At 42.3% G+C, this 25,189-nt stretch overlaps 1 protein-coding gene across 2 annotated transcripts in view; it reads right to left on the bottom strand.

The window, feature by feature from the left end:
- gpc4 (glypican 4) overlaps positions 1 to 24,567 on the bottom strand; it is a 43,046-nt gene extending 18,479 nt beyond the window's left edge. The window contains exon 1 of one of the 2 annotated variants that reach the window (XM_074647935.1): positions 23,792 to 24,567. In XM_074647935.1, coding sequence (XP_074504036.1) covers positions 23,792 to 23,951 — 160 coding nt within the window. In that variant the 5' untranslated portion in view covers positions 23,952 to 24,567. The remainder of the gene's footprint in view (positions 1 to 23,791) is intronic. The other variant, XM_074647934.1, reaches the window with a different exon arrangement.
- Positions 24,568 to 25,189: the final 622 nt, after the last annotated feature.

Genomic DNA, 25,189 nt, shown 5'->3' with positions numbered 1-25,189 from the left:
ATTTAGTACGCTAAAACAGTATGTGACATTTTAATATGTCTGAAACCTTAGTATGAAACCAATAGTACGCAAATTGCATACTATTTCCGGTGAAATATTACAGTATGCACTGCTGGACACTACGGCGGCATAAATATCCCGCAATGCAATCCGGTAGTAACGACAACGTTCATAACAGACGATGACGGACAGGACAATTTAACTGTAAGTATAAGATCTCACTTTGCTAGGCGTAATATATATTTAAAATGAATTCAGACTTTGATTCTCACAAACTGTCGTTTTCGTCACATGAGGTTGGCATGGGTTACCATGGTTACAGAGGCTCTCAGGAAGTGACATCGTAAACACGTTCAGTGCGTCCGAAAAGATACATACTACTGTTTATTCACATGAAAGTATGTTGAACGACAGTACACTTAATGAGTATGTAGTGTATAGTATGATTTCGGACGAAGCCCGGGATTTTCCACCACTTTCACTGCTGGTTGCCATGTTTAATATGTTGCCATAACAACCTGAGCCATATGGATTTGTTTTTCTGTGACATCTCAAGGTTGTTTTCATTCTTTTGTTGCATGTACTGTAATAGAAACGCCCATCGACCTCTATTAGAAAAACAGGACGTATGTGAATTATTTTACATGTGTATAGATAAAGAAAAAAACAGTTTCCTACAGCTTTAAGAGTCTGACGTGTGCTGGCAGAACTATGACGCTAATCACACTGAACAGACCATCTCAGTTTTGCCTCAGCACACTGAACATCAAACTGAACAGCACATGTTTTGCTCATCTTAAATGGTAGCTAAGATGTTGAAAAATTATCTGCTGGGTCAGAAGTGACTCAGAAGAGAGCAATACAATCATCTAAACAGGGCATTAGAGGGAGGGATGCACCCTGGCGCCATAAACTGGACCCCTCCGTCTGGGATCAAGTCCAAATAAGCCTCAAGTCACTCCTCCTCTCACAGTCCTCTCCCCAAACTCATCTCTCTCTCCCCCTCCAACCCTCACCCATTCCACCAGACCCCCTCCGTTATGCATATGCACACTCGCACACACTCACACTCACACATACCCAGGCACAGTTGGCAGCCCCTACCTAAACATATTCACACATCACATCACTGCTCAACACATGGCTCTTTGTACCAGCGTGATTGGAGGTACAGGGAGCAGCACACACACACACACACACACAGACTGGACTTTTTAGGTGAAACAGCCATCCAGTCTCTCCTCCAGCGGGGCCCCCTGCTTGCCCACAGCACCGGCGTACAATCAAAAGGGCTATATCCACATGGAAAATAGCCCTAGTTACCAAAGTACACAAATAAAAGTGAGATGGTCAATATTTCACAGGAATGTCTGTACAAATGTCACATTGTTAGCTCAAAGGATTAAGTCTCTGAAAAGTGAAGATTCTTAGCTAATGCATACTTTGTGAAAACATTTTGGCAGCCAATTTCTCAAACCGCTGGGAGAAGAAACGGCCCCGCTGGAACACAAGAGAGCGAACGGTTAACAAGAACCGTTAGATCCCATAAAAATCAGCATCATGCTGGATTTTGTGTGACATGTTTCCTGCCTTCGCTATTTCACAATAAGCTTGGTCAGTGGATGTCATCTTTCTGCCATCGCTGCTGGCATGAATAGTCTTTGTGTGATGGGTGAACTGGCTCTCAGTTGCCTTACAGAGTTCCTTTAAAGGGGCCTCTCACCCCTCCAGCCCGAGTGCTTTAAGATGGAATAAGACGCAGAGCATTGTTCAAGAAGTGTCGCTCAGAAGAAGAAAACTGCCATTTATGGTGTTTAAAACAAGAGAGCAGCATCTTGTAAACAAACATGTGACTGTGTGTCATGGCATTCATCAGCTCTCCGCTGCCTCCCTGCCTCTCCTTTGTGGGGAGACCACCATCCCCTTTTCAATGGCTCATAAAATAAGTCACTTCCCTTTGACATTGTCCTGCCTCTCAAACTGTGTTCTCAGAGGAAGGATGGTGGGGGAGGTGAAAACGCCTCACGGACAAAAACCAGATTAGACACCTCGCCGCCCCCTCTGCCTGCCATCATGTGCCCCTGAACCAGACGGACCTCAGGGTGCCCCCCCTCCGCCTCGACCGCCACCACCCTGCAGGCTTAACCAGCGAGGTCAGGGGTTAACAGCCACTCCTCTGAGAGAGGTCCTGTCCTCTGACCCCCCTCCCTGTCCGCCAGCCAGCACATCCACCACACACAGCAACTCAGCCCCCAATAATAACACCACCAACACAAAACAACCCCCCATACATACGAGCAATTAAGAGACGTAAAAAGTCGCAGACACATGCAGAAAATATAAATAGAAAACCTTAACATATACTCCAATCTGAAGGATTATTTCTGTACCCTTCTGAACTCGCTAGAACTGCTAAAGGAGCCGTGGAGGAGGCCATGGGGTACCGCATGTCACGAACCATTCGCCGACGTCTGTCACTAATTGGAGCCTGGTGGTCTGCGAGGGAACCAAACCTCTGAGCTTTCACACACACACACATCAACATTTGTAAATAATTAAATGATAAACTGTACGCTGCTCATAGTCTATGTACATACTAATTCAATCCCAGTGGAATGTAGGTAATTTGAGACGGTGAATAATACCGATTTCTTTTCAAAACATGAAAAACGTGTGAACGTATTCCAAGTCGCTGTGACTGATTTTCAAATGTCCAGCGTATAAAATGCAGCCCCTAACACACACACATAGTGTGAAGTATGCAAAACAACACTTATAAATACATAAGGTATTAATTGGGTTATTACGCTCCCTGCTGGAACATGTAAAGGAGAGTGCTGCCAGTCTACTGAGCATTACTCACACACAGACAGTTGTAAATTTGCACACCCTGCAGCCATAACATTCTCCTCTCGCTTCTCACCTCAGTCTGGGGTGTGATTATCCTGGGGGTGGGCGGGAGGGGGTTTAAGGAATTGGTGCCATTTGTTGGAGAACTTTCTGTTTTTGCATCCCATCCTGTCATGACACAATCACATGAGCTGAACCTGAGGTCTTCTGTGGAGGCCGTGATATTGCTTTTTAAAGGTGTGAAGTTTTACTCGATGTCTTTTCAGTTAAATTTTAGGCGTGATATTTTGTTTCAAACAGGCAAAGTAAAGGGTCGCCGTGTGCAGCCACAGTTGAAAGGCGTGATTAAAAGGCTGCATATTTCATTTCCAAAATCATAGCAATTGCTTTCTAAGTTGTACCCTTCTTAAATTCCTTCCTGTTACGGCATGTTGTCAAATCACCACTTTCTTTTCTCGCTTTCATCTGTAAGGACTCTACAGTTGTGGTCTCTATCTGGATTTTGAAAAATTAATGCTTTTACTCATTCAAAAATGCCATTTATTCATTTCGGAAAAAGCTTTTCCAATTAGTTTCTCGGCGAGCAATTCAAAAGTGTCAAACAATTCTGATAACTTGGCCTTCGATAAATAAATCAGCACGTTTTCAAAATGCTTGGCTTTTATCAGCTTTCGGTAATAACTTTGGAAAGGCACCATCTTTTGTTCAAGAGGACGGATGTGTCATTTTGAAATTAAACCCACACATCTATTCAAAAACGACGGAATAAATGTTCTCAAGGCTCCATAATTGTGCAGGGTTTAAGCAGGGGGATCTCCCGCATGAGATCAGTCTAGTGCTGTAAAAACAAAATGTGCAAAAAGTCAAACTACGAAGGGAGGAACGAGCAGTTATCTGAGCCACCAGTGTGCTATTTTATACCACAAAGTTTTCACAGTACGGTTAGGAAAAGTGCTCCGGTACAATATGATATTTCCCCCCGATATTACAAGAAATCCTTTAACTAGGCGAGCTGACTAAGAGCTCAGTGTTATTTACAACCTGGAGGAGTAGCTGCAGGGGGAGGGAAGGCTACAAACATCCACACATTCGCGTCAGGCTGCTGCTCGGTACAACCGCAGACTCTTGCTCGGGGGCATCATGCCAGCAGGAGCTGCAGGAGGGGTTTGCCTTCCCCATCCACATTTTCCTAACTCTTTTTTTCATGTGTCATAGAGAGACAACCTGACCATTCCTTACTGCCATCAGTGCGTAGAATACTAAGGGTCAACTTTTCAGATTTCTCAAATAGAAATGAAACAACACTTAAAGTCCTCCTCCAGTGTATTTTGGCATTTCTATGATATTTCATATTTATTTGAGTCCTTTCCTGACTAAGTTGATCAGCCAAATGACTTCATTGTGTGCTCAAAGTTAAAAAAAAAAAAAAGGTTGTTGCTAAAATCGGAATATGACTTATGACTATAGTAGAGGCTGCAGGTCATACGTCATCCCCCAAGCTTGCACAGGCAAACTCGTTTGTGTCTGAACAGCAGCAAACTGCTAGTTAGGTGTAGTTAGCTAGCCCAACTTGTTGCTTTAACTAACTGAGGGGTTTCATTTTAGTTTTTAGTTTCCTCCACCTTACTTTAGTGGGTTTATATTCACAATGGCATTTGTGTATGCAGTGAATGGGTGTACACGCACGCAGTGGATTACACAAATTCCCACCGGCAGAATGAGCACAACACGCTGACTGTCTCTCTCACTCGCTCTCTTCTTTACCGTCTCCTGCCGGAGATAAATTAACGGAAAGTGGCCAATGACGTTTTGGAGGTTTGTCGGCCTCTAACAGGTCTGGACGACGGGGAACATAACTTTCACCATAACTTTCAGCCCAAGAGAAAACAAGCGAAAAGTCCCGTTAGAGAAATAAACGAATCACAGTGCAGCCCGGTGCGGTGTCGGTGCTGGGAGCTGAGGCGAGAGCGGCCGGTGCTGGTGGCCGGTGCACCTCCAAAACGTCCCAAAACTGCATTTCAACTCTGCAAAATGTCTATCCGTCCTGCAGTGCGTGCCTCGCCAGGAGGAATCGGTAAAGAAGAGAGCAAATGAGAGAGAGTCGTGTGTTGTGCTAATTCTTGTCTCATTTGTTGTCTGATAAACAGTAAATTCATCTAAACTGGTTTCATCTAAACTGGGTTAAAAAACGACACAATCTGGTTTCCATTAAATGAATTATGTCTGACTATTAACCACACCCCCATACTCTGTTTGAGAAAGAGGCAAAACACAGGAAGTAAAACTGTCTGGAGGGGGTTTTAACAATGTTCTGCATAACTTCACGATGAAAAGTGAGCTAAAGATTCTCTCAAACCATGTCAAGGAGAGCCAAACCACCGACCAACATTATGAATTTTAAAAGCCAAGTTAAATGAAACACACGTCATACTACGTATTACATCTATCTCAAACACTAATATCTTGCCTGCATGGGTGTACTCTGAGCAGAATCACCGCAAAATGGGTAAAATGTTGAACAACATTCTGCTGTAAGCGGAAACCATTATTAGAGACTCGGCTGTTCATATGGAGGTAATCAGGGGCAGGGCGATACTTCCACCTACGCTGTTTCTACACTTCAGCCTCTTACAAAAATAGAGTAATGACAAGTTTATAGCAGTTTTGGCCAAAGCAATAATGCTTTTCCACTCTCAGCTCAGTCGTCTTAAAGAGCCTGAAATGTGCTTGCATGGGACTTCTGAATCTGACTAGTATTTTAACAAACTGGTTGGTAGCAATGCCAAACCTTAACTGAAGTGAAAGGTTGTTATACTCAAAGTTTAAAGGGGTTTACTGACAGGGTAATATCTCTGAGGTGTTAATGTTGGCTAAACGTTAGGATGGATAACCAGCCCTCTCCTTCAGAGATGCCAGGTGCAACGTTCACCTGGACGTCTGCAGCGTATTCCACAACACATCACTTTATATCTGTGGCCCCTCGCTGGGAGTGGCAGCAGCTTTTAGCATGAAGCTCCAGCTGACCCATGACTCAGACATTACACCACTCTCATAACCAGCCTATAGCCCGTAAAGGATGTAACTGAAGTGGGCAACGGCTTTAAACATTTAAAGTTAACTAGTAAAATCTTTTACAGGAATTGTTTGAAACTGCAACCAGAACATCTGCATGTTTGCCTCAATAAAAAATAAGCGTCTGCCTTAGTTTGTTCTCGTGCTGCTATTTGGATCCAACGTTCATATATATATGCTGTATTTGTAGATTTTCTAGTTCTTAAATTTGTTGGTTTTGTTTTGGAGCCCATTTTTTTTTTCTATGCCTTATTCTATTGCTGCTGCAACAACATCGTTTCCCCCATGAGGATCATCATATATATTGAATGCAGACATGCACATAAAACAAGAAGAGCATTGTAGTTCAATAAATCACATGTAGACTTTATGTATAACAGTAGAGTGATAGAGAACAGCTGAGTCCCATAAAACAAAGACAAACAGCTGATCAGTCAAATGGGTGTGTGAGTTATGTACTGTATACAAACTACAGAGATTGTAGTGTATTCACTTTCATCTCTTCCTACTAGGGCTGACCAAAGAATACTTAGTCGACGAACACTCATAGGATTTTGTCAACTAATCGATTAGTTGATTTAATCAACAGATCTGTAAAACTGAGTTTCTCCACAAAAGCTCCACTTTAAATCTTGTTTATCAGAGATGTGCTCAGAAGTTTCTTGGAAATAAGTCATTGGAAAAAGCATAAAAATGACTAATCAAAGAAAGAAATCTTATTCGACTAAGACCAAAACGACTGATTAGTTGACTAATTGACTAAGAGGGGGCATCGGTTTGTTGTTCATTCATTCATCTTTGTATATATATATATATATATATATATATATATATATATTTCAACATGCTACATGCTGTTCATTTATTTGGTAAAAATAAATTTTTGCCTTAACAAAAGTATGGCTTCCATAAGGATCATAAACACTTCTTGATTGACAAATCTTAATTAAAATAATAGGTCTTCTGCAGTAATTAGTGCAAACAAAAAAAGCAGCTTTGTCATTTTTATAAAAAATATGATGTAATTATAGACTAAGGCCATCAACATAAATTGAAGCACAAGCTTAAGCATTTGCATAAAGTTGAAGTCTAGGCTACTTTATGCAAAACAGGGACGTCTGGTGCAACTCGCCGCCTCTGGAAACTCCCTAGAAACCTTTTAATTAAACGTTGTCAATCTAAAATAAAGACAGATTTGGCAACTGCATGGCTTATTTCTCACATAAAATGTTTTCAGAAACACATTTCGGTGAACTGTTTTCATAATATAAGAGAAGAAAGTTTCCAAACGAGCCGCCATGTTGGTTCCGGTTTGAAAGCTGGGAGCAGCAGCCCACGAGGGAAAGCGTTCGTCCAATCAGGTGCCTGTGCCTTGTGTCTAGTAGCAGTCAATCATGCGACCAATGCTGGGAAGTGAGGCGATCCCTTGGGATGATAAACGCCCCTGTGGTCACATACCATTACTGTGTGTCCAACAACAACAAAGTTGAATCTAACCTAAATCTAAACTAATGAAGAGGTGACTCTCATGTATCTGTCTTTGCCTCAAACTACACCATGTAGTATTTATCATGTCACCCGGCATGTATTCAGCTGACCAGAAAGCATCCGACCCTCACATGATGAGTCATGACACTAATGTTGATTCGACGCATAATTCAGCATCAGAAGTGTTGGAGGTTAATGCAAAAGAATAATCTCACAGACCCTCAGTAACACCCATAAATAACAGGAACTACTTCTGGGAGGAAGCATCTCAGTAGTGTTGAGCTCGGGAAACGTTAGCACTGCTTGTGACATGAGAGATTTACTCCATTTAGAACAATGCTCACCATCCATTTATGAGGCAGGAAGTTTCCGTTTAGGGGAGTACTCTCTGGAGTGAATATTTTCAGCTACCAGCCAGCCACAGGGCTTTGGATAATGTCTGTGTAAAATGATGTTTCCTTAAATAAATCAGGAATTAAAATCTCTTCCCCAACACAGCTGTCAAAACACCAAACTGCCAAAATTTACTTGACACGCGGCATGACTAGGATGAGAAAGAAAGACTGCTGCACGGCACGAGGCGAAGCAGAACTCATTACAATCTCCATGTCTCATCAAATGCTTTTTATGCAGACGTACTTACGCTGGCACAGAGAAACTCTTAATACAGACTATTTGTCATTCAGGGTGAGAAATTGCCACATTAAAATGTTTATCCGTGTTAAATCCTCCACGTTTTTTGTCCGACGTGAATTATTTTCTAAAAGGCGCAAAATCTCACAAACAAAAGCCCACACTGGGATGTGTAAATCTGAGCCCACTGCCACCAGAGTCCATTTCTGATTACTAAACCAGTCCGGGCCTCTGGCCAATTAAAACTCGCCATTTGTGAACATTCCAAAACGCTGTCATCCATGAACATTTACCCAGAAGCCCCTGGGGAGATTCCACAACATTGCCCTGGCCTCTCGCTCTGTCTGTTTCCCTCTCCCGTCCCGGCCCTGCATCTCCGGCTTTGTCTCCCCACACAAAAGCTCCCTGCCTACACCACTTCCCAGGTCACTGCTTTGTCAGGGTTTCAACTGGCTCCTGCACTTCCCCAAGTCGATTTAACAAGTCACAAACCAAATTCCAACCGCTGGGGCAGTTCTCAAAAGGTTCACCTGCTGCACAAATATATATGAAACCTCTCGTGGTCAAAGAACAACCTGGAGGACTGGGTTTGACTCTCTGACCTCTTGTTGTGTTATGTGGCATGAAATCATTTCCATAAAGTCTCTTGATAGCAGGGTGGACATTTGGGAGCAAGTCAGAAGCTGTTGTTTCAACTGTGCTGTAGTGTCGTCACGATACCAAGATTATGACTTTGATTCGATACCTGCCTAAATATCTCAACACAGGTAGTGAAACAATACTGCGGCAAGGACCTAAAACATCAGGAAAGGTAATAGAATAATGGATGACAGAAAATATTTAGACAAGGTCAATGCAAGGCAGTGGAGGATGTGAAAAGAAGCCATAAAACAACAGGAGTGAATTATTATACCATAGTCTGGTCAGAGCTGCAACGATGAATCAATTAATCAATTAGTTGTTAACTATTAATCGCTAACTATTTCGATGATCGAAAAAAAAAGTAAAAAATTCTTTGATTCCAGCTTTTTAAATGTGAATATTTTCTGATGTCTTTACTCATTTATGACAGTAAACTGAATATCTTTGAGTTGTGGACAAAACAAGACATTTGAGGACGTCATGTTGGGCTTTGGGAACACTGATCGACATTTATCACCATTTTTTTGACACTTTATAGACACAAACAACTTATCGAACAATCAGGAAAATAATTACAGATACAGATTATTCTACAATGAAAATATTGCTGGCTTTTTGTCATACATTTTAATATCTTACCGGGATCTGGAGAAACTCTTTACATTTCTCCACCCTTACATCACACTGCTGCTTATAAAAGGTTCAATCTTTGCAGAGATAAGTGCGAGCGATAGTGTAAGCGGTGGGGGCGCTGTTTTACAAACAAAAAAGCCTTATTAAACGCTGTTTAATGAGCAACATCAGAATTACAAATACTTTATTATAACTATCCTTATAACGTTTAACTATCAAAGAAATCACATCAACTTAAGTATAGGGGGACATTGCATCACTGCATACCGTTTAATTTTTTTAATTGATACATTTTTACATTATTAATTAATAAAAAAAATAATTTTAAGTTCCATGTTCTGTCATCTATTATTCCATTACTTCTCCTGATGTTTTAGATCTTTGCTGTGGTATCGTTTCAGTATCGGTATGAAGATATTTAGGCAGGTCATCATATTGAAGTCAGAATGGTATCATGACAACACTACATATGAGAGATAAAAAATGGTTGGCACGCCCACTATGCCCGCAGGGAGTGGAAGCAGAGCGCTACACACACACACACACTGACGCAAATCGACACAACTCATAAATACGGCTCTTAAAAACACCGTCATTCTTAAAGTACCGATACTAATAAGGTATATGTGTTAGCCAAAAAACCCAAAGAACTACAACTCACTACTTATAGGAAATGAAGGCAAAAACACTGTTCTATAGAGAACAGCTTTTGAAAACATGTCAAAGTTAAAGAGTGAGAGTTAACGTGAGAAAACAGGACATTAAATGAGAGAAAGACACCAAATGTAGTGGAGTGGTAAGGTTACAAGGACATGGCGGTCACTCATCTAGACAAGTTAATCTGTGTTAATTCAGTCAAATATTCCATAAGTGGGCGTTGGGCAATCCTAGCACAGTACAACATGGTTTTCTTACTTGACAGTAAACACTTGGCCTAAAACGAGCACTGAGGTCTGAAAGAAGTCATGGCAGCAAAGAAACGGGATCATAAAAATTAATAGTCAAACTCCCAACACACACAGCTCTGTGTCTATCTATGAGAAAACTGGAGGCCATGATTCATGTTAATGTAGTTATGGGGAATCCATACTTCAAACACAAGTGGTCAGAGATTGAATTTGGGCCTCTTTTGGCGCTCCACACAAACTTTCTGCAACTTGTTTGACTTCCTCCTGGTAAATACAGCAACCACTGGTGACTGGCTGGACTGCCGTTCAGACCTGTGCGCGCCTCACCATTCAGCCAGCTGGTTTTAACATGAGTGTCTAAGCCAAATACTGTATGGACTGCAGATTCATACATAAAGGAAAAGCAACAGAAGAACCTTTCCTTCCTACCATCAGTCTGCTGGGAATCTTTTCCTAACAACACCTATCAGAGGGAGTTGGAGGCAATGATTCACGTTAACAGCTGGTCTAACTCTTTCACCCTTTCTTTCAGGTTACGTATCTTTTGATGAGCCGCAGCGTTGCAGCGTTTGATGCTTTTACTACAGATTCCACCTTGACGCTTTAGCCTGGTCTGTGTGTGTGTGTGTGAGCGAGACTGTGTTATGTTTAAGATTAGCAGAGACAGGCAGAGGTTTTGCAGACAAACGGAGAGGACAAGTTACAGCACAGCATGATTATCACAAGGGAAGAGAAGCGGAGGAGAGAAAAAAAAAGAGACACAAAAGGCCTTCCTGGCTTGTCCCTCTGCGCCAGCCCTCCGTCTTTCCACTGACTCATGGCACACAAATGAAAACACACTTTAAAGCCGAAGATGAAAAACACTCTTTACTTAGGGCCAAGTGCTTTACCATGGGACCCTGCGCAAACACTGTTGTGCTGTCAGAGAAATGGACTACTGTCGAGCTTACAAATGGGTCCTCTTTGAGATGTGCTTCACACAGGGCTGGAGAAGCCACGCACTAGACTATGACTTTACACTTAAAGACTGTCTTTGTGGCCTGGTCATATATGCATGTGCAGGGTTTCACATAACAAATCACGACCCCTCCCTCCAACTCCGCATAAAAAGAATTTAAAAAATCCAACTTTGTTGAAACATATGAGAGCTTTTAAAAGACTCGACGCACAAACAATACATTTCATCGTTGCCAGTAAAAGCCAGCGAACCCCTCCTAAGGACAGGGTGCTCTCTGACAGTGTTTATAACAGACATCCAAAAGCAGCTGAAGTCCACCAGATGTTGAGGCAGGACGGGGCCCGGCGAAGCCCCCCCAGGCAGAATGAGGTCAGGTACAAGATCAGGTTTCTGGAAGCTCAAAGCTACAAAAGGGCAACAAAGATTCTGATATACCTGTTGGGCCTTACGAAACTGGACACCAGCGGAGGCGGTGGGAAGAGAACCACTCATCGCCGACTGTCAAAGGGACTAGAAAGTCTAAACCTAAACGGTACAATGGTCTAATGGACCTCAGTCATGGATGGCTCAGCCCGCTCCCGATGATATGTACTGAATGTGTCGATAAATCAAAGTTGCTTCTCATTCCGATGATGTACAAAATTGCCGGGCTGACTCGCGTTCCCACATAGCAGCAAAGTTCACTGCCAGTAAAAGCCGCCCTCAAAACACGCTGACCAAATCTGCGGTGTTGGAGCCATCATTTAACAAACTATTTGATCCTTTCATGCGTCTTTTCCCCCCCTTCCTCGCTTAACGGTCCTCAGCCAGCAGGACGTCTGCCATTGTTTTAAATTTGAGTTTTGATGACCTGCTTTTAACACAAGGCATCCACTCGTCAAGTCAAATTCACAGAGCTATGTGAAGCAGCCAAAGACCTGCCTGGTGCTTTTTTTTGTTTGACAGAAGAAAGGACTTTTGAAAAGCCATGAAGAAAAAAAAAACAGGGTTTGATCTCAAACAATATCATTTATATGAAAATAATTGCAATAGCGAGCAGCACACAAGGGGATTAGGTAAATATTAGGAAACCTATTAAGCTAACAGCATTTTGGAAAAGTGAGCTAAGTGTGAGTGACTTCCTCGTCAGTGGGAGTCTTGATGCAGGCCTTGGGAGTAATTAGCAGGGATTACAGCTCGTCTGGCCTGCACCCAGCTCTGGGGTTCCAGCCCAAACACCCAGGCAAGTCCCTGGCTCCGCTCCCTCACCGCTCTCCCTTAACCACACGGGCCTCTGGCAGGTCGCACAAATCCTAATGATGATCACGACTATCAACACGAACATCCATCCCACTGTGGCTTCGTAGGAAATCAATTAACCTTGGTTGAGTTACACCTACATCATAACCGCACACTCCCCCGCTGGCAGCTACGCGGTTAGATGACTTCAGTGAGTGAGGGGAGCCTCGTCGTGTCAGGGCGAACGGGGGTTCACACTCCACCCCTGCAGTTTTGGGATCAGAGCCCAGCGGCCCTTTGCCACACTCCTCACAGCTGGCTGAGTGACACCAGCGCCGGGGTGATCAACACAAAAGGAGACGCGCGGCGGCTCGAATATCAGAGGAACAAAAAAATTACACCACCGAGCATCAACCGCACAAAAGGGGCTTCGGCAGCCAGAGGAGGTGAACGATGGGGAGAGGGTGAGGTGGGAACATGTGTGCATCATTTCATCTTACACAAAGTTATGGTGTACTCAAATGCTCCTCTGTACTTGGTATCAGAGGCAGAGAGGTGGATTCAAGTCTAGGGATGCACCGATCCGACCTTTTCAGTCCCGATACCAGAACCTGAGCATTGGGTATCGGCCAATAACGAGTACCGATCCCATAGCAGTGTTTAATTAATAACCTGTATGCCTCACTGTGTGGAAGTGACTGGGATCATTCTTTTATGTGTAAAGCAACATCAGGCTTGACTTAAACATTACTTTCCTAACTTTGTAAAACAAATATATACATACATACATACATACATAGATATAAATCTACTGAATTGTTATTTATTATCCGAGGGTAAAACCAGTATGAAATTCCAGTATATAATGTATATAGTACATAAACATAGAATAGAATTGAATAGATCGGCTCCACTGTCACCGATACCTGATCCAGCTATTTGAGTCAGTATCAGTCTGATATCCGATCCGGTATCGGTGCATCCCTACTCGACTCACACGACTTGGACTCGAGTCACAAATTACACCAGTGACTCGTAATAAATGTAAGAGGCTACCTTCCCCCAAACCCAAAGATTAAAAGGATATTCTTTAAAGTGTGTGTATGAAGAGGTAACTCCGACAGTGTTAATTGGGTTTATTTACTTTTTGAGAGATCCTTTATTGATTTGTTTGGGAAGAGGATTTACTAAGAAAACTGAACTGATATTGCATTTCTATCTTTTGTTGTTTATTGCTGAATCCCTGAAAAATTTTGTTTTTTTTGGTTGAACTCTGAACTCTTTATCTTTGGTGAATATTATTGGGACTTGCATTTGATTACAGTATCTTATGCTTAATTACCCAGATCCACTTTGTCTGAACCAATCCGACAGCATCCAATCAAATTGCTGGAGAAAACCATGAAGAACTAACGTTACGCTACTGAGTGCCTTACTCTGTTGTTAAAATGGCATTATGACTTGTTTAGGACTCAAAACTCAAAGTTTAGGACTTGGAACTTGACTTGGGACTTGTCAGTCCTGACTTGGAACTTACTTATAACTTGTAAAACAATGACTTGGTCCCACCTCTGATTAGAGGTGAAAACGTGTCATTGGTGCCTCCTTAACATTTAGAACTAATAACAAAGCCGTCTGTGTTAACAAGAGACGTGGTCTAGTTTTGGCATGTGCATCATCTAAAAGCCTTTTTGCACAGAGAAAACAACAAAGGTTAACACTACACAAGAGAGGTAGACGGGCTGAATGGAGCATGGCACCGGTAAACCACCATTGACGGTGAAAAAAAGAGGAAATCACCCAGGGATGACGAAGAAAGGAAAGATTAGGAATGAAATGAAACCTCCCAGAGGAGCTGCTAAAGAGCGAGCCAGCGAGCGCGGGGGGAAGAAAATGAACCGATATGTCAGTCGGGACAGAGGAGGGGAAAAAAGAGACGGCGCGCAAACGGGACGACGTGTTAACAAGGAGTTTCAGGGGGTCGCTCCCCTCACCTCAAAGTACGGAAAACCACAAAGCCAGATCAGGATTCCTCACAGTGTGCAACAGACAAGGACCCACACACATCCACCAAATCACACAGTCAAGTTTAACCACTGGTTCCAGAAATGTGGTGTGGGGCCCTTTTGGTTAAAACCTTGTATTGTGTTAGACTCACAGGCTGTATGCACATGCCTTTATGACTGGGCGACGATGAGTCACAGTGCATGCATGCTCCCAGTTACCTCCCCAGATTCCCGAAGCCTGTGTCACACACACACACACACACACATACACACACACACACACACACACACACACAGTGACTCTCTGGCTCCTGCCTGGCCCACCATCTCTCCTAGATACTCAGTTCAACTTGCCTTGGTACAAAACTCTTTCCTGTCAGTCAAATCCCCCCTCTCCTTCTCTGCATGCCTCAGTCAGTCCCTCCAGCGCTCCTCTTTGTTGCCGTGTGTTCCCAGCTCCGGGGCTCCCTATGTGCGGGTCTTGGTGGTCCGGTGTGGAATGTGGTGAGGAGGAGGAGGGGGGAGGCAGGCCGGCCGGCCGGGCTAAAAGGGGGTGCTCAATTGTTCCCACACACAGCATCCACCCCCCACTGATCTGTCGCTCACTTGGCCATTTGGGGGGTGGGGGGGGCAAAGGGAAGGATGCAGAGAGGTGGAATCACGGACGCTCAGTCGACACACACTGCTACTGAACTGACGCTACACTTTCAGCATACTAAATAAGTGTAAAGTTCAGATTCCAAAGTCCTACGTGCGAAGGCCCAGGCACACCAAGCAGACGGTCAAACAGATAAAATCATTTCATCCACCAGATTGGATTCATTGCAACAACCAATGTTAAACCAGGTAGTTTTACAGTAGCACCATTCTTGAACTTCTTCCTTGCACGAACAAAAATTTGTTTTTAACGCTGCGATAAGCTGATTTGTTTTGGAGCGATGATAAGGCAGCCGTCGCTGGCAGAGCAGAACGGGACACCAACAAGTGCCCCTGATCTCAGAGCTGCTGCGCTGCGATTGCAGGAAGTTGATAAGAGCGGCGAGACTCCGCAGAGCTGGCAGGCACGTGTAGCTGCCCTCCCTTCCTCTGGCCCCATCTGGACACGGCGAGTCACAGCCAGGCTCCCCCTGGGTTCACAAGACCTCAACCTCATGATACCTAAACTCAATTATTCTGAAGGCTCGCCAAACAGTGAGGGAGGGGGCGTCATGTATACAGGGCAGAGAGCAACAGGAACCATCACATTATCACTGCTTTTAACTGATCTCTATGGATACCACCAGAGGGGAGAAACAAACCAAATCCTCAACATCCATCGACTGATCAGCCTCACAGTTCCCTGAAACACTAAAACTTGCCAAATTTGGGAAATCTTGAATTCAACTTCAATCATGGTACATATGTACAATACGTATGTATTGATGAGGAATACGTATGTAAAAATATTAAGAGCATCATCATCATCCAGGAGGATTGTGTCTTGCTATTTTAGTTTCTACTAATAACACTAGCATGTCAAAACACAGAACAACTTTCAATTTAACACCTGTTTTCAAAAAGGCGTATAAGGCAAGAAAGAGGAAACGCTTGAATGGTTCCAAAGAAAGAAGCTGCTAAAGTCTATCCCATCGCTCAGGAATGTTATCAGCAATTACTGTGCATGCTTTGGTGTTTATTTAACCTCAACCCCCACCCACACACACATTTTCTTAATTTTCTCCTCAAATCAATCATTCTTATTAACGTTTGTGCAACTTATTCCTCGTGGGACAAATTGATGTTTAAAAAGCCACCATACAGCAATTCTCACGACTGTTTCCAATTTGACTTAGTTTTAAAGTAAATGTGTTTTTCTTAAGAATCCTGACCGCTCAAGATTGACTAATGGTTTTAAATGATTCTCCATGCATACAAAGTCTCACCTAGATCTAATCTTGAGTGTAGTTTTGCAGGAGTGATTCCTTATTATCATGAGTCAGACTCGCATGTGTGAATTTACCGTTGGTTGTAACCACGCCTATGGGTGGGATTTTCTTAAATGACACACCTGAATCTGTTTGATCCATCCATATCTGACAGAAAAACAAGTTTGGGCTCAAACAGTTGTTCTTCTTTCATGTACTAATTGAGAAAGAAGAAAAGGAGCATTTAACAGCTTTTGAAACATATAGCCCACAGTTACAATTTTTGGGACTTGGAAGTCAAATAGATTTGTGTTTCTACACCGTTATTTTAGTTATCACAGACCAAATATGCTGCCTTTTCAACAAAAACATCAAAAATAACAGAACTTCTTGTCAACTTCTTGAATAACTTTACACATTCAACACTATCTTGTATTTCTTTGGCCTTTTGCCATACAAAATATGCCTTCCAGAAAGATTCTCTTACTTAACGGCCTATGGCCTGTTTACAAATATAGATCTGGACTTCATGTGACTACACAAAGACCCTCTTATATCCATGAGCATGTCTGAGAAGCCACTGCGGGTTATCTAGGAATACACTTGACTGTATAAGTGTGATTCAATATCAGCTTCAACATAAACTACTTTTTATCTGTATGTTATCAGTTGCTTTGATATACGGCTAATAAAAAGATTTTGGACTCCTGACCTACCAGACTACAACAACAGAGGTCTGTACTACGAAGCGAGTTTAACATACCCAGGGTGTCTTCTCGTTATCTGGTTTAACTAACCCTAACAAACATGATCCCGCTAAACGGTCCTACGACGGTGGTTTTCAACTCGGTAAATCAGCCCAGGGTTTCTCTATCTGGCTGTGAGCGCGTTCACATGAAAGAGTAGTGTTTGCAGCATCTGACCAATCACAGACATGAACATGTCTACAGACTTGCAGACAGACAAGCAGAGCGGCACATTTTACAAAGGAAGAGCAAACTATATTAGACAAATACGAAGAAGTTAAAGCTAAAATTAACAGTTGAAGCTGCCAAAATTAACAGATTTATTAATTTAACGGAATATTCAAAAATCAGATATAATCATCTAGATATAAATAGCTTTAGAATTTGAATGGATGAATGGATTACACTTCATTACGCCTTGGGTAATGATGCGGCGTGTATGACCATTTTAACCTTCTTTCACCCTCGCCCCGTCTCCGGCGGTGTGAAACGGATTTAAGAGGAAGTAAAGAAATAGAAAAGGAAAGAAATATAAAAATATAATTCAAAGCAGTAAAAAACCCAGCATACAGCCAGCTGTCCTTCCTGTATTTTAGTGAGCTTAAACTGTGTTGTTTCTAGTCTGGATTATGACTGTAACTTCTTCATAATGTGTGTAATATTATCATACGATCTGCGCACTGACCTTTGATTGGTCAGTAGGCGGTGCTTTTATATGAGTTGATCTCTTATCTGGAACATAACCTGCTCCAGAGCAGGTTAACTATTCAGCATCAGTTACCATGGTGATCTACCCCTTAAGAAGTGATCCACCTTCGTAGGACTGAAAACCCAGAGTTAAACCTGAAGTTACCTCGCCAACACTATCAACAGATATCAGGGTAAATAATCACAAAGTAAAGCACTAATTATAAAACCTTACAATTGGGTTTCTGTAAATGTGTTTTTGTGAGAGTTTTCAATTTGGCAAATGCAACTTTGCAGATAGAGTTGCTCCGATACCGATACCAGTATCGGAAATGCACCCGATACTGCCCAAAATTCGGTATCGGCGAGTACGCCAGTCTATGCACGATCCGATTTTATAATTTATTAACCCAGAAAATAAAATCTACTTGTTTAACCGGAAATCAATTCTTCTTCGCCGCTCAAAAACAGTAGCCTTCACTGTGCTGTCGCCCTGGATGTATTATGGCTGCCACTGGCAACTACTGCCCACTGTTCATACATGGTCAGTAGTAATATAATAATGATAATGATAATAACTATATATTTTTTTACTACACTGGTATCAGATCGGTACTAAGTATTAGGGCTGTGAATTGGCAAAAATCTGGCGATACGATACGTATCATGATACAGGGGTTACGATTCAATTTATTGCGATACTGCAGCAAGGCAATATATCGCAATATTTAAAATCTAATTTTAGGAAACTGTCATATTATAAAAAGCACATTCACAACACCATTTGAATAAAATCGGACTTAAAAAAATTACTTTTTCCTATGCAATCAGAACAGTAGGAACTGCATTTATCACAGTCCCTGTAACATCCAACATCATAGCACTACTTTGAGAGGGCGCATATCTTTGCAAATGAAATAAAGTATTGACTGAGTTAATACTTGCATGTAAACTATTGATTTAAAATTGATAGTGTTTTTAAGAATCAATGCCGTATCACAAAACATAACCACGACAATCAATATTTTCTTACACCACCCCTACTCAGCATCAGCCGATATAGCTGAACCAGTATCAGGGAGTAATAAAACGGTATCGGAACATCTCTAATTGCAGAGACAGTTCTTCTGTAATTTTCCACACCCAATTTTTGAAATGACTGGGAATTAAACTTCAGCACTAAGCGCAACACTGAAGTCATTCTTAATGATAAGACTTGCAAAGCGTTTCACATAAAACAAAGAGAGCCGTTTGAGTTTTATGGGGTTGACCTTCAGAGGCGAGTAAGACTCTTGGCTGGCAGTTTATTAGTTAATTATTACAGGTGTTAAAACACCAGGACACGGTTGAACAGAGCAGAGCCGCTCAAATATTGGTCTTTGAGCTGTAAAAGCTGCTGCAGACTGTGTTCGCCCCAGTTCCCTGCTCTTATCTTATCTGCTGAATGTCATTGCAATAACACAACCTGTTATTTCCCAAACCGTAATGATGCAGCAGGGCACGCAGCCACCGGCTATAAGCAGGAGAAGAAGGAGCCCTCACAATGTGAGGCTGCAGAATGTCTCGAGCTTACCAGGAGGCCAGCGCGCTGAGGTCATGCACGCTTTGAGTTTCAGTCATAATGCACTGAACTGATTACGAGAAGGGGACGCTCCTCGTGCTGAAGGGAGGGAAAACGACCCTCTTCTTCTTTCATCTCTGCCATTGTTCCATACCTGGAGCATGACGTCAAGCCCGACTGCCACAGTAAACCAAAACAGATTTTGCTTGAAGAGCTGCAAAAGAAGGGGGGAAGCGGTGCAGTGTCCAGCCCCTCTGACACGGCAGATACCAATCTGGTCAGTGTTAACTGCTCTGCTCTCAGCCTGAAGAGCATGTTGCAACTGTGCAACAGCACTTAACAGATACCTTTAAACATTTATCACAGTATCAAATAGAACTGTTAAGAAAAACAAACACTACGCGCTATTAGCGGACCATTTACATTCGGCATGATTACTGACATTATTTATTATCTGTCATCATTAGAACTGGGAGCTTCATTTACTTCCCATTTAAGTGAGCTATTCAACCACAGGCCCTAAACAAATCATCATCCAGCAGACAAGGAACTTGGAAATGAGGTCTTGAACTGCTTCCACGTGAGCGGTAAAAGATTGATACCATGGGATCAACCAGGAATTTCGCGACCGAGCCTGCTGTTCCTCTGTATCACTTAATTTCGCCTACGCCAAAGCAATCGGGGTTTTCCATTTTAGTTTTACTGCATTAAAAAATCTTTATTGAATCTCGAGTCTGGCTTCGGCTGAGCCCGTCGGTAATTTGAATGGTAGCAAACATTCTCATATGCACGCTGCCAACAATAACACTAGATGTCTGCGGTTAGTTTTGAATCCTGCGTCTCCTATAAGACTCATATCTGATTTATGATGCGCGTATCAAAGGAGGCAAACATGTCAAAAACTACTTCTGTGACAACTGGCAAAGATACTGTGTAATTTTAAAAGTATGTCTTCTCTGCAGTAGTTATGGTTTACGTCAAAAAGGCCCGTTATTTTGGTAGAAATGTTCTGATCACAACCGCTGGTTTCATGCGAAACTAAGTCATTCAACTGCATCCTGTATTGACTATTTCAACTTCTGCAGATGTGAGAAGTGAAACTTTTCCCATGAACTGCGTCTTTGATTATAAAGTGTTGAAACTGAAATTGTGATCTACATATGCAAATAATTAATAGTCTAACCCTTCTACAACCTCACATCTAGTTCAATTCAAACACAGACTGTGTTATGATAAGGAGAGAATTCATGTTTGGAGTTCGACCCGTTGCAAAGTGTGGAAGTGAGGCTCTGACAAACAAGACTGAAGTTCAATCAGACTGCACATCTGGAGCCATTTCTCCCCGGCAACATGAAACATTTCCATAGCGCAGCGCTTCTGTATCTGCTTTTTTTTTTTTTGCTTTCTGGAGACCCCCAACTCTCTTTAATGATGGTAGACCTTGTTGCTTTCTATGGATCAATTATCTCAGTCTCTTTCAATGACAAAGAGCTGTTCACTGAGGTCGGCCCTGCCTAAGGCCCAGACATACACCAGGAATCTATTGTAAGGAAAAGGCACGTGTGTGTCGCACACAAACCTGCACAATAAAACGGCCTTCATTCAGATCTGTCTTTCAAAACCCAGAGATGCGAGACAATTAAGACGGACTGATGCAGACATGTTGGGGTACTCTCAATGACATTTAGCATCACAAAGACATACAGGCGGAAAACAAAAGGACCTATAGACTTGTGTGAAATGCAGGGGAAAAAAATAAGTCCTCGACCCCTTTGACAGTTATGTCCAACTCAAATTCTAATGAGCCGTTGTCAACAGAAAAAAAGACAGTCTGAACATCCTCTTACTATGCAAAGTAAACTAATAAAAGGACATCGGTACAATAAAGAGGAAACATACAAATCGGTCACCCTTGTCAGATGATGAACACGTCAGCTGAAAGGTTTGCGGTGAGAATGTCCGTGGAGAATAAGCTAATTATTAAGTACACAGAGATGAACATGCGTAAGGAAATGACTTCTAAAACAAAACAACGTGACAGACTGGATGACCTACTTCTATAAGTTTAAACAAGAACGTCACTGCAAAACGGCCAACCAAATGCATGTTTGAATGCATGTGCGCATATTCATTTTAACCAGCATATAAATGAAAGGGAAATGAGAGAAGGGAGGGATTTAAAGTATGCAGGGCACAGTGGAATTTCAACCCCAACCCCCTTCCCCTGCTCCCCTCAAGCCTTCACTGTAAAAGCCCCCCTACGTCCGTTTCCATCACTTGGGTTTAACTCGTGATTAGCTAAATTGATTTGCCTTCTCACCTCTGTCTGACTATTAACATCCTATTTATTACCAAGCGGGTCTTCATTGGCGCATAACATCCAGTCCCAAAAGTACAACATGTGCCTACACAGAAACTGTTAAAACCTTAACATGAGACTAACCCAGAGAGGGGAAAAAAAGCTCACAATGCACAGGAACTGTTTACTAAATCACTGCAGGCTGCCTGCTATTCCCAACCATAGGAGTCTCTACTAAGGAAGCCTGGATATAAACACAGGCCTGGCTTCTTTTAGTGGGGAGCACAGCCGGTGTGTTGATTATACCTCTTTATTGTTATGAATTATATACAAGTATTTCCTAGATGAGGACTATATTTACACACCGGTGTAGTGGAGCGCTTTGCAGCCTGAAGAAGAATTCATCCCCAAATGTTTCACTGCCCCCAACTTAACAATGTACTGTAACTTTTAACACATGAAAAAAGAATGTCTGCATGATTTACCATGTTTTCCATATGGACTTTGACAGAAGCACAAAATGTCCATGTACAAAAGTGACAGTTTAACTGTTTGTGGTAGGGCCTACTGTACTTTTTCATGTCAATGACTCCTAAACTGTATTACATTTTAGCAGGGTCAAGAAAACCACCTGGAAAACTTTTTAAAGGGAATCTGCTTTATAAGAATGCATCTGCCCAGTGTTTACGAATGTTAGATACTCTATCATAGTGCACTGAGGTTTGTGACTGGCTGTAAAGTGCTCACACATCACTGTTCCCTGTACACTAAGGCTAATTGGCCCTCTTTGTCTATGCGGAGGCACAAACATTGGCTCACATTTATTTATAAGTTCATTCTTGGTATACTCCCCTCCTATCTGTGCACTCTCATATCGCGCAACACTGGCAGCTATAGCCTACGCTCGTCTGACCAATTTTGCATTTGTTTTATGTTGTGGCGTCTGAAACTTTAATGTATGTTTAAATGCTGCTGTCTTGGCCAGGTCTCTCTTGCAAAAGAGATTCTTAATCTCAATGAGTACTACCTGGTTAAATTAAATAAAAAATAAAGCGAGTTATGACTTGAATAACTGTCTCGTCTGTATTTGAGAAGATAATGGTACAGCAAAAACCTGTGAATTTCACTGACCTTTACCCCGTCCTACATTATGCTAAAATGCTAGCTTAAAAAGCTCTCATTAGCCGTTAGCTTAGGACCACCTTTACCCGGTCCAAGGCTACGTTCCAAATCGCATACTTTTTCGTATATACTTTTAGTACATACTGCAGCTGCCCTTACAAAGTACATACTGTTGCATGCAGTATATGCATACAATTGGGACATACTACTTCCTCATAACATTGCACCTTGAACTTTGACCCTCTTGCTCATGTATCCCCTGCAGAGGATTGTGGGTCAGAATAGCCAGAAAAGCATGCTGGCTTGCATACTGCAAAATGCAACCGGTATGCACCCGTATTTTTGGCATACTTCATTTGACATACTGTGTTCCAATCCGCGTACTTCTGTACTTACACTTACTATTTTGAGTGCATAAGTGCGTTCACACTGGGAAGTACGGCAAAATGCAGTGCACTCAAAGTACCCGGATGTAGTACTCAAAACGGTCAAATCGTTGAGTTTGGAACGCTGGACACTTTTCACACTCAATTGTCGCCATCTTGGCTACGTAGCAGAAGGGGCGCGACGTCATTTACGGTCAGTGCGCCGCAGAGTATTTGATTTGAGATGACCCTACCCCGTTGAAATTCACGCACTACTCAAGTAAGTACACACAGTGCACTACATTGAAGTGTACTTCAGGAAGTACGTGGATTGGAACACACTATGTATTGGGACATACTAAATCTTTTTTCTGGCATACTAAATAGTCTGGTAGTATGGGTATTGGAACACAAATACATACGAAAGGTGCAATGTTATGCATACTGCATGCAACACTACCTAGCTGCAGTATGTACTACAAGTAAAAAGAAAAAGTATGCGATTTGGAACGCACCCCCATGATGCTAACTGCATGCTTAAAAAGCTCTCATTGGCCATTAGCCCAGGACCACCGGGGAACCTCTGTAGGACCCGTGGGGGGTCCCCGGCCCCCACTTTGAGAACCCCTGCTTCTGGACTACAGCATTAGAGGTTATAAACAAGCCTAAAAAGCCAACATATAAGTATAAAAGCCTCACCGTTGACTCCTTTGTTGGGCACGTCGTTGACGTTGAAGCCTTTGGAGCTGTAAGCAGCTCGGACGTCGTTGCAGTTCTTCAACTGTTGCTCTGCAGTCACAGACTCACACAACACGACCAGCGAGCAGAGCACACACAACACACACAACAGCCCCTTCATGCTGCTGGCAGGAGGAAAAAACACCTAAAGAACAAAAAGTATATGTCGCTCAGGTGTGTGTAAAGCTAGGACAAAGTTTGAGCGACTCCCAGGCTGAGTGTCCTCATGGAGACAGATACTTCATTCACAGCACCTCCGACACAACTCTCTGAGGGAGGAAGAAAAAACACCGAAAAAACACCGAAAATGTGGTCAAAAGTCGTCCGTTTCAAAGCACGGAGATGTGTGGTGAATGTCGAGTTCCAGACTCAATCGAAAAAACACGAAAAAGCGACAAAAGAAGTTTTAAAACACGTAAAAAAGTTTGTTTTAACTACAGAGAAGAATGTGAGAATCACAGTGCGGCTGCTCTGCTCCGACCAGAGAGGATAAACCAGGAGGAGGAGAGGAGAAGGTCTGCTGGGAAGAGCTTTCTGCTTCCTTTTCTTTCTTTTCTTTTCTTTCCAAACTTGAGGAGGCCGTGGTTTTTCTGTAGGACAGGACACTGGACTGTATGCTAGTCGGACTGGGATCCAGATGCGAGCAGAAAAAACCCTAGTGGACACCCAGGAGTGAGTGCAAGTTCCGGGGACAAAGACCTGGAGAACAGGAACACCAGGGGTGGAGCAATGGAGCAGGGACTCCAAACACTACATCTCTCTCGAGTCAATTCAATATGCTTTATTGGCATGACTGTCACGTGAACAATATTGCCAAAGAGTCAATTCAATAATAAATTAAAAAAAATAAAAACATCTATATACATATATCCTCCTGAGACCCAGTCCATTGACATGTGTCCTCTGTAGTGGACATTTTGTCCACATGCATATCCTTTTACTCCTTTGACTTACTCTATCAACCCCTGGTGTATAGTTAAGAGGACATCATGGGCTTTCCAGTGATATGGCATGTGTTGTTTGTAATCAAGTTGAATGTATTCTTGGTTTAATATCACTCTACGGCCATAATCTGTTCATCTATTTTAGTCTTTTCACACTGAAATGGTCCTGTGGTCTACTACAGTGGACATGCTGTATGATAAAAAATAAAGTTTAAAAAGCCTAAATTGTAAGATTTTCTTTGAACCCTAATTAGGAAGGAAATCACACAAAAAAAGTAATTGGAAGACTCTTTTTTTACTCGGTTCCCAGGAGGATATACAACTCATTAAGCAAATTACAATATATAGATATTTCAAAAGAAACATGCATGTAAATGGAAGAAAACAATAAAGAAGTAGTTAATGTTTGTTGTGT

This window comes from Sebastes fasciatus, chromosome 10, assembly GCF_043250625.1.
Source record: "Sebastes fasciatus isolate fSebFas1 chromosome 10, fSebFas1.pri, whole genome shotgun sequence".
Lineage (NCBI taxonomy): Eukaryota > Metazoa > Chordata > Actinopteri > Perciformes > Sebastidae > Sebastes > Sebastes fasciatus.
This window is presented reverse-complemented; position numbering and strand designations above follow the sequence as displayed.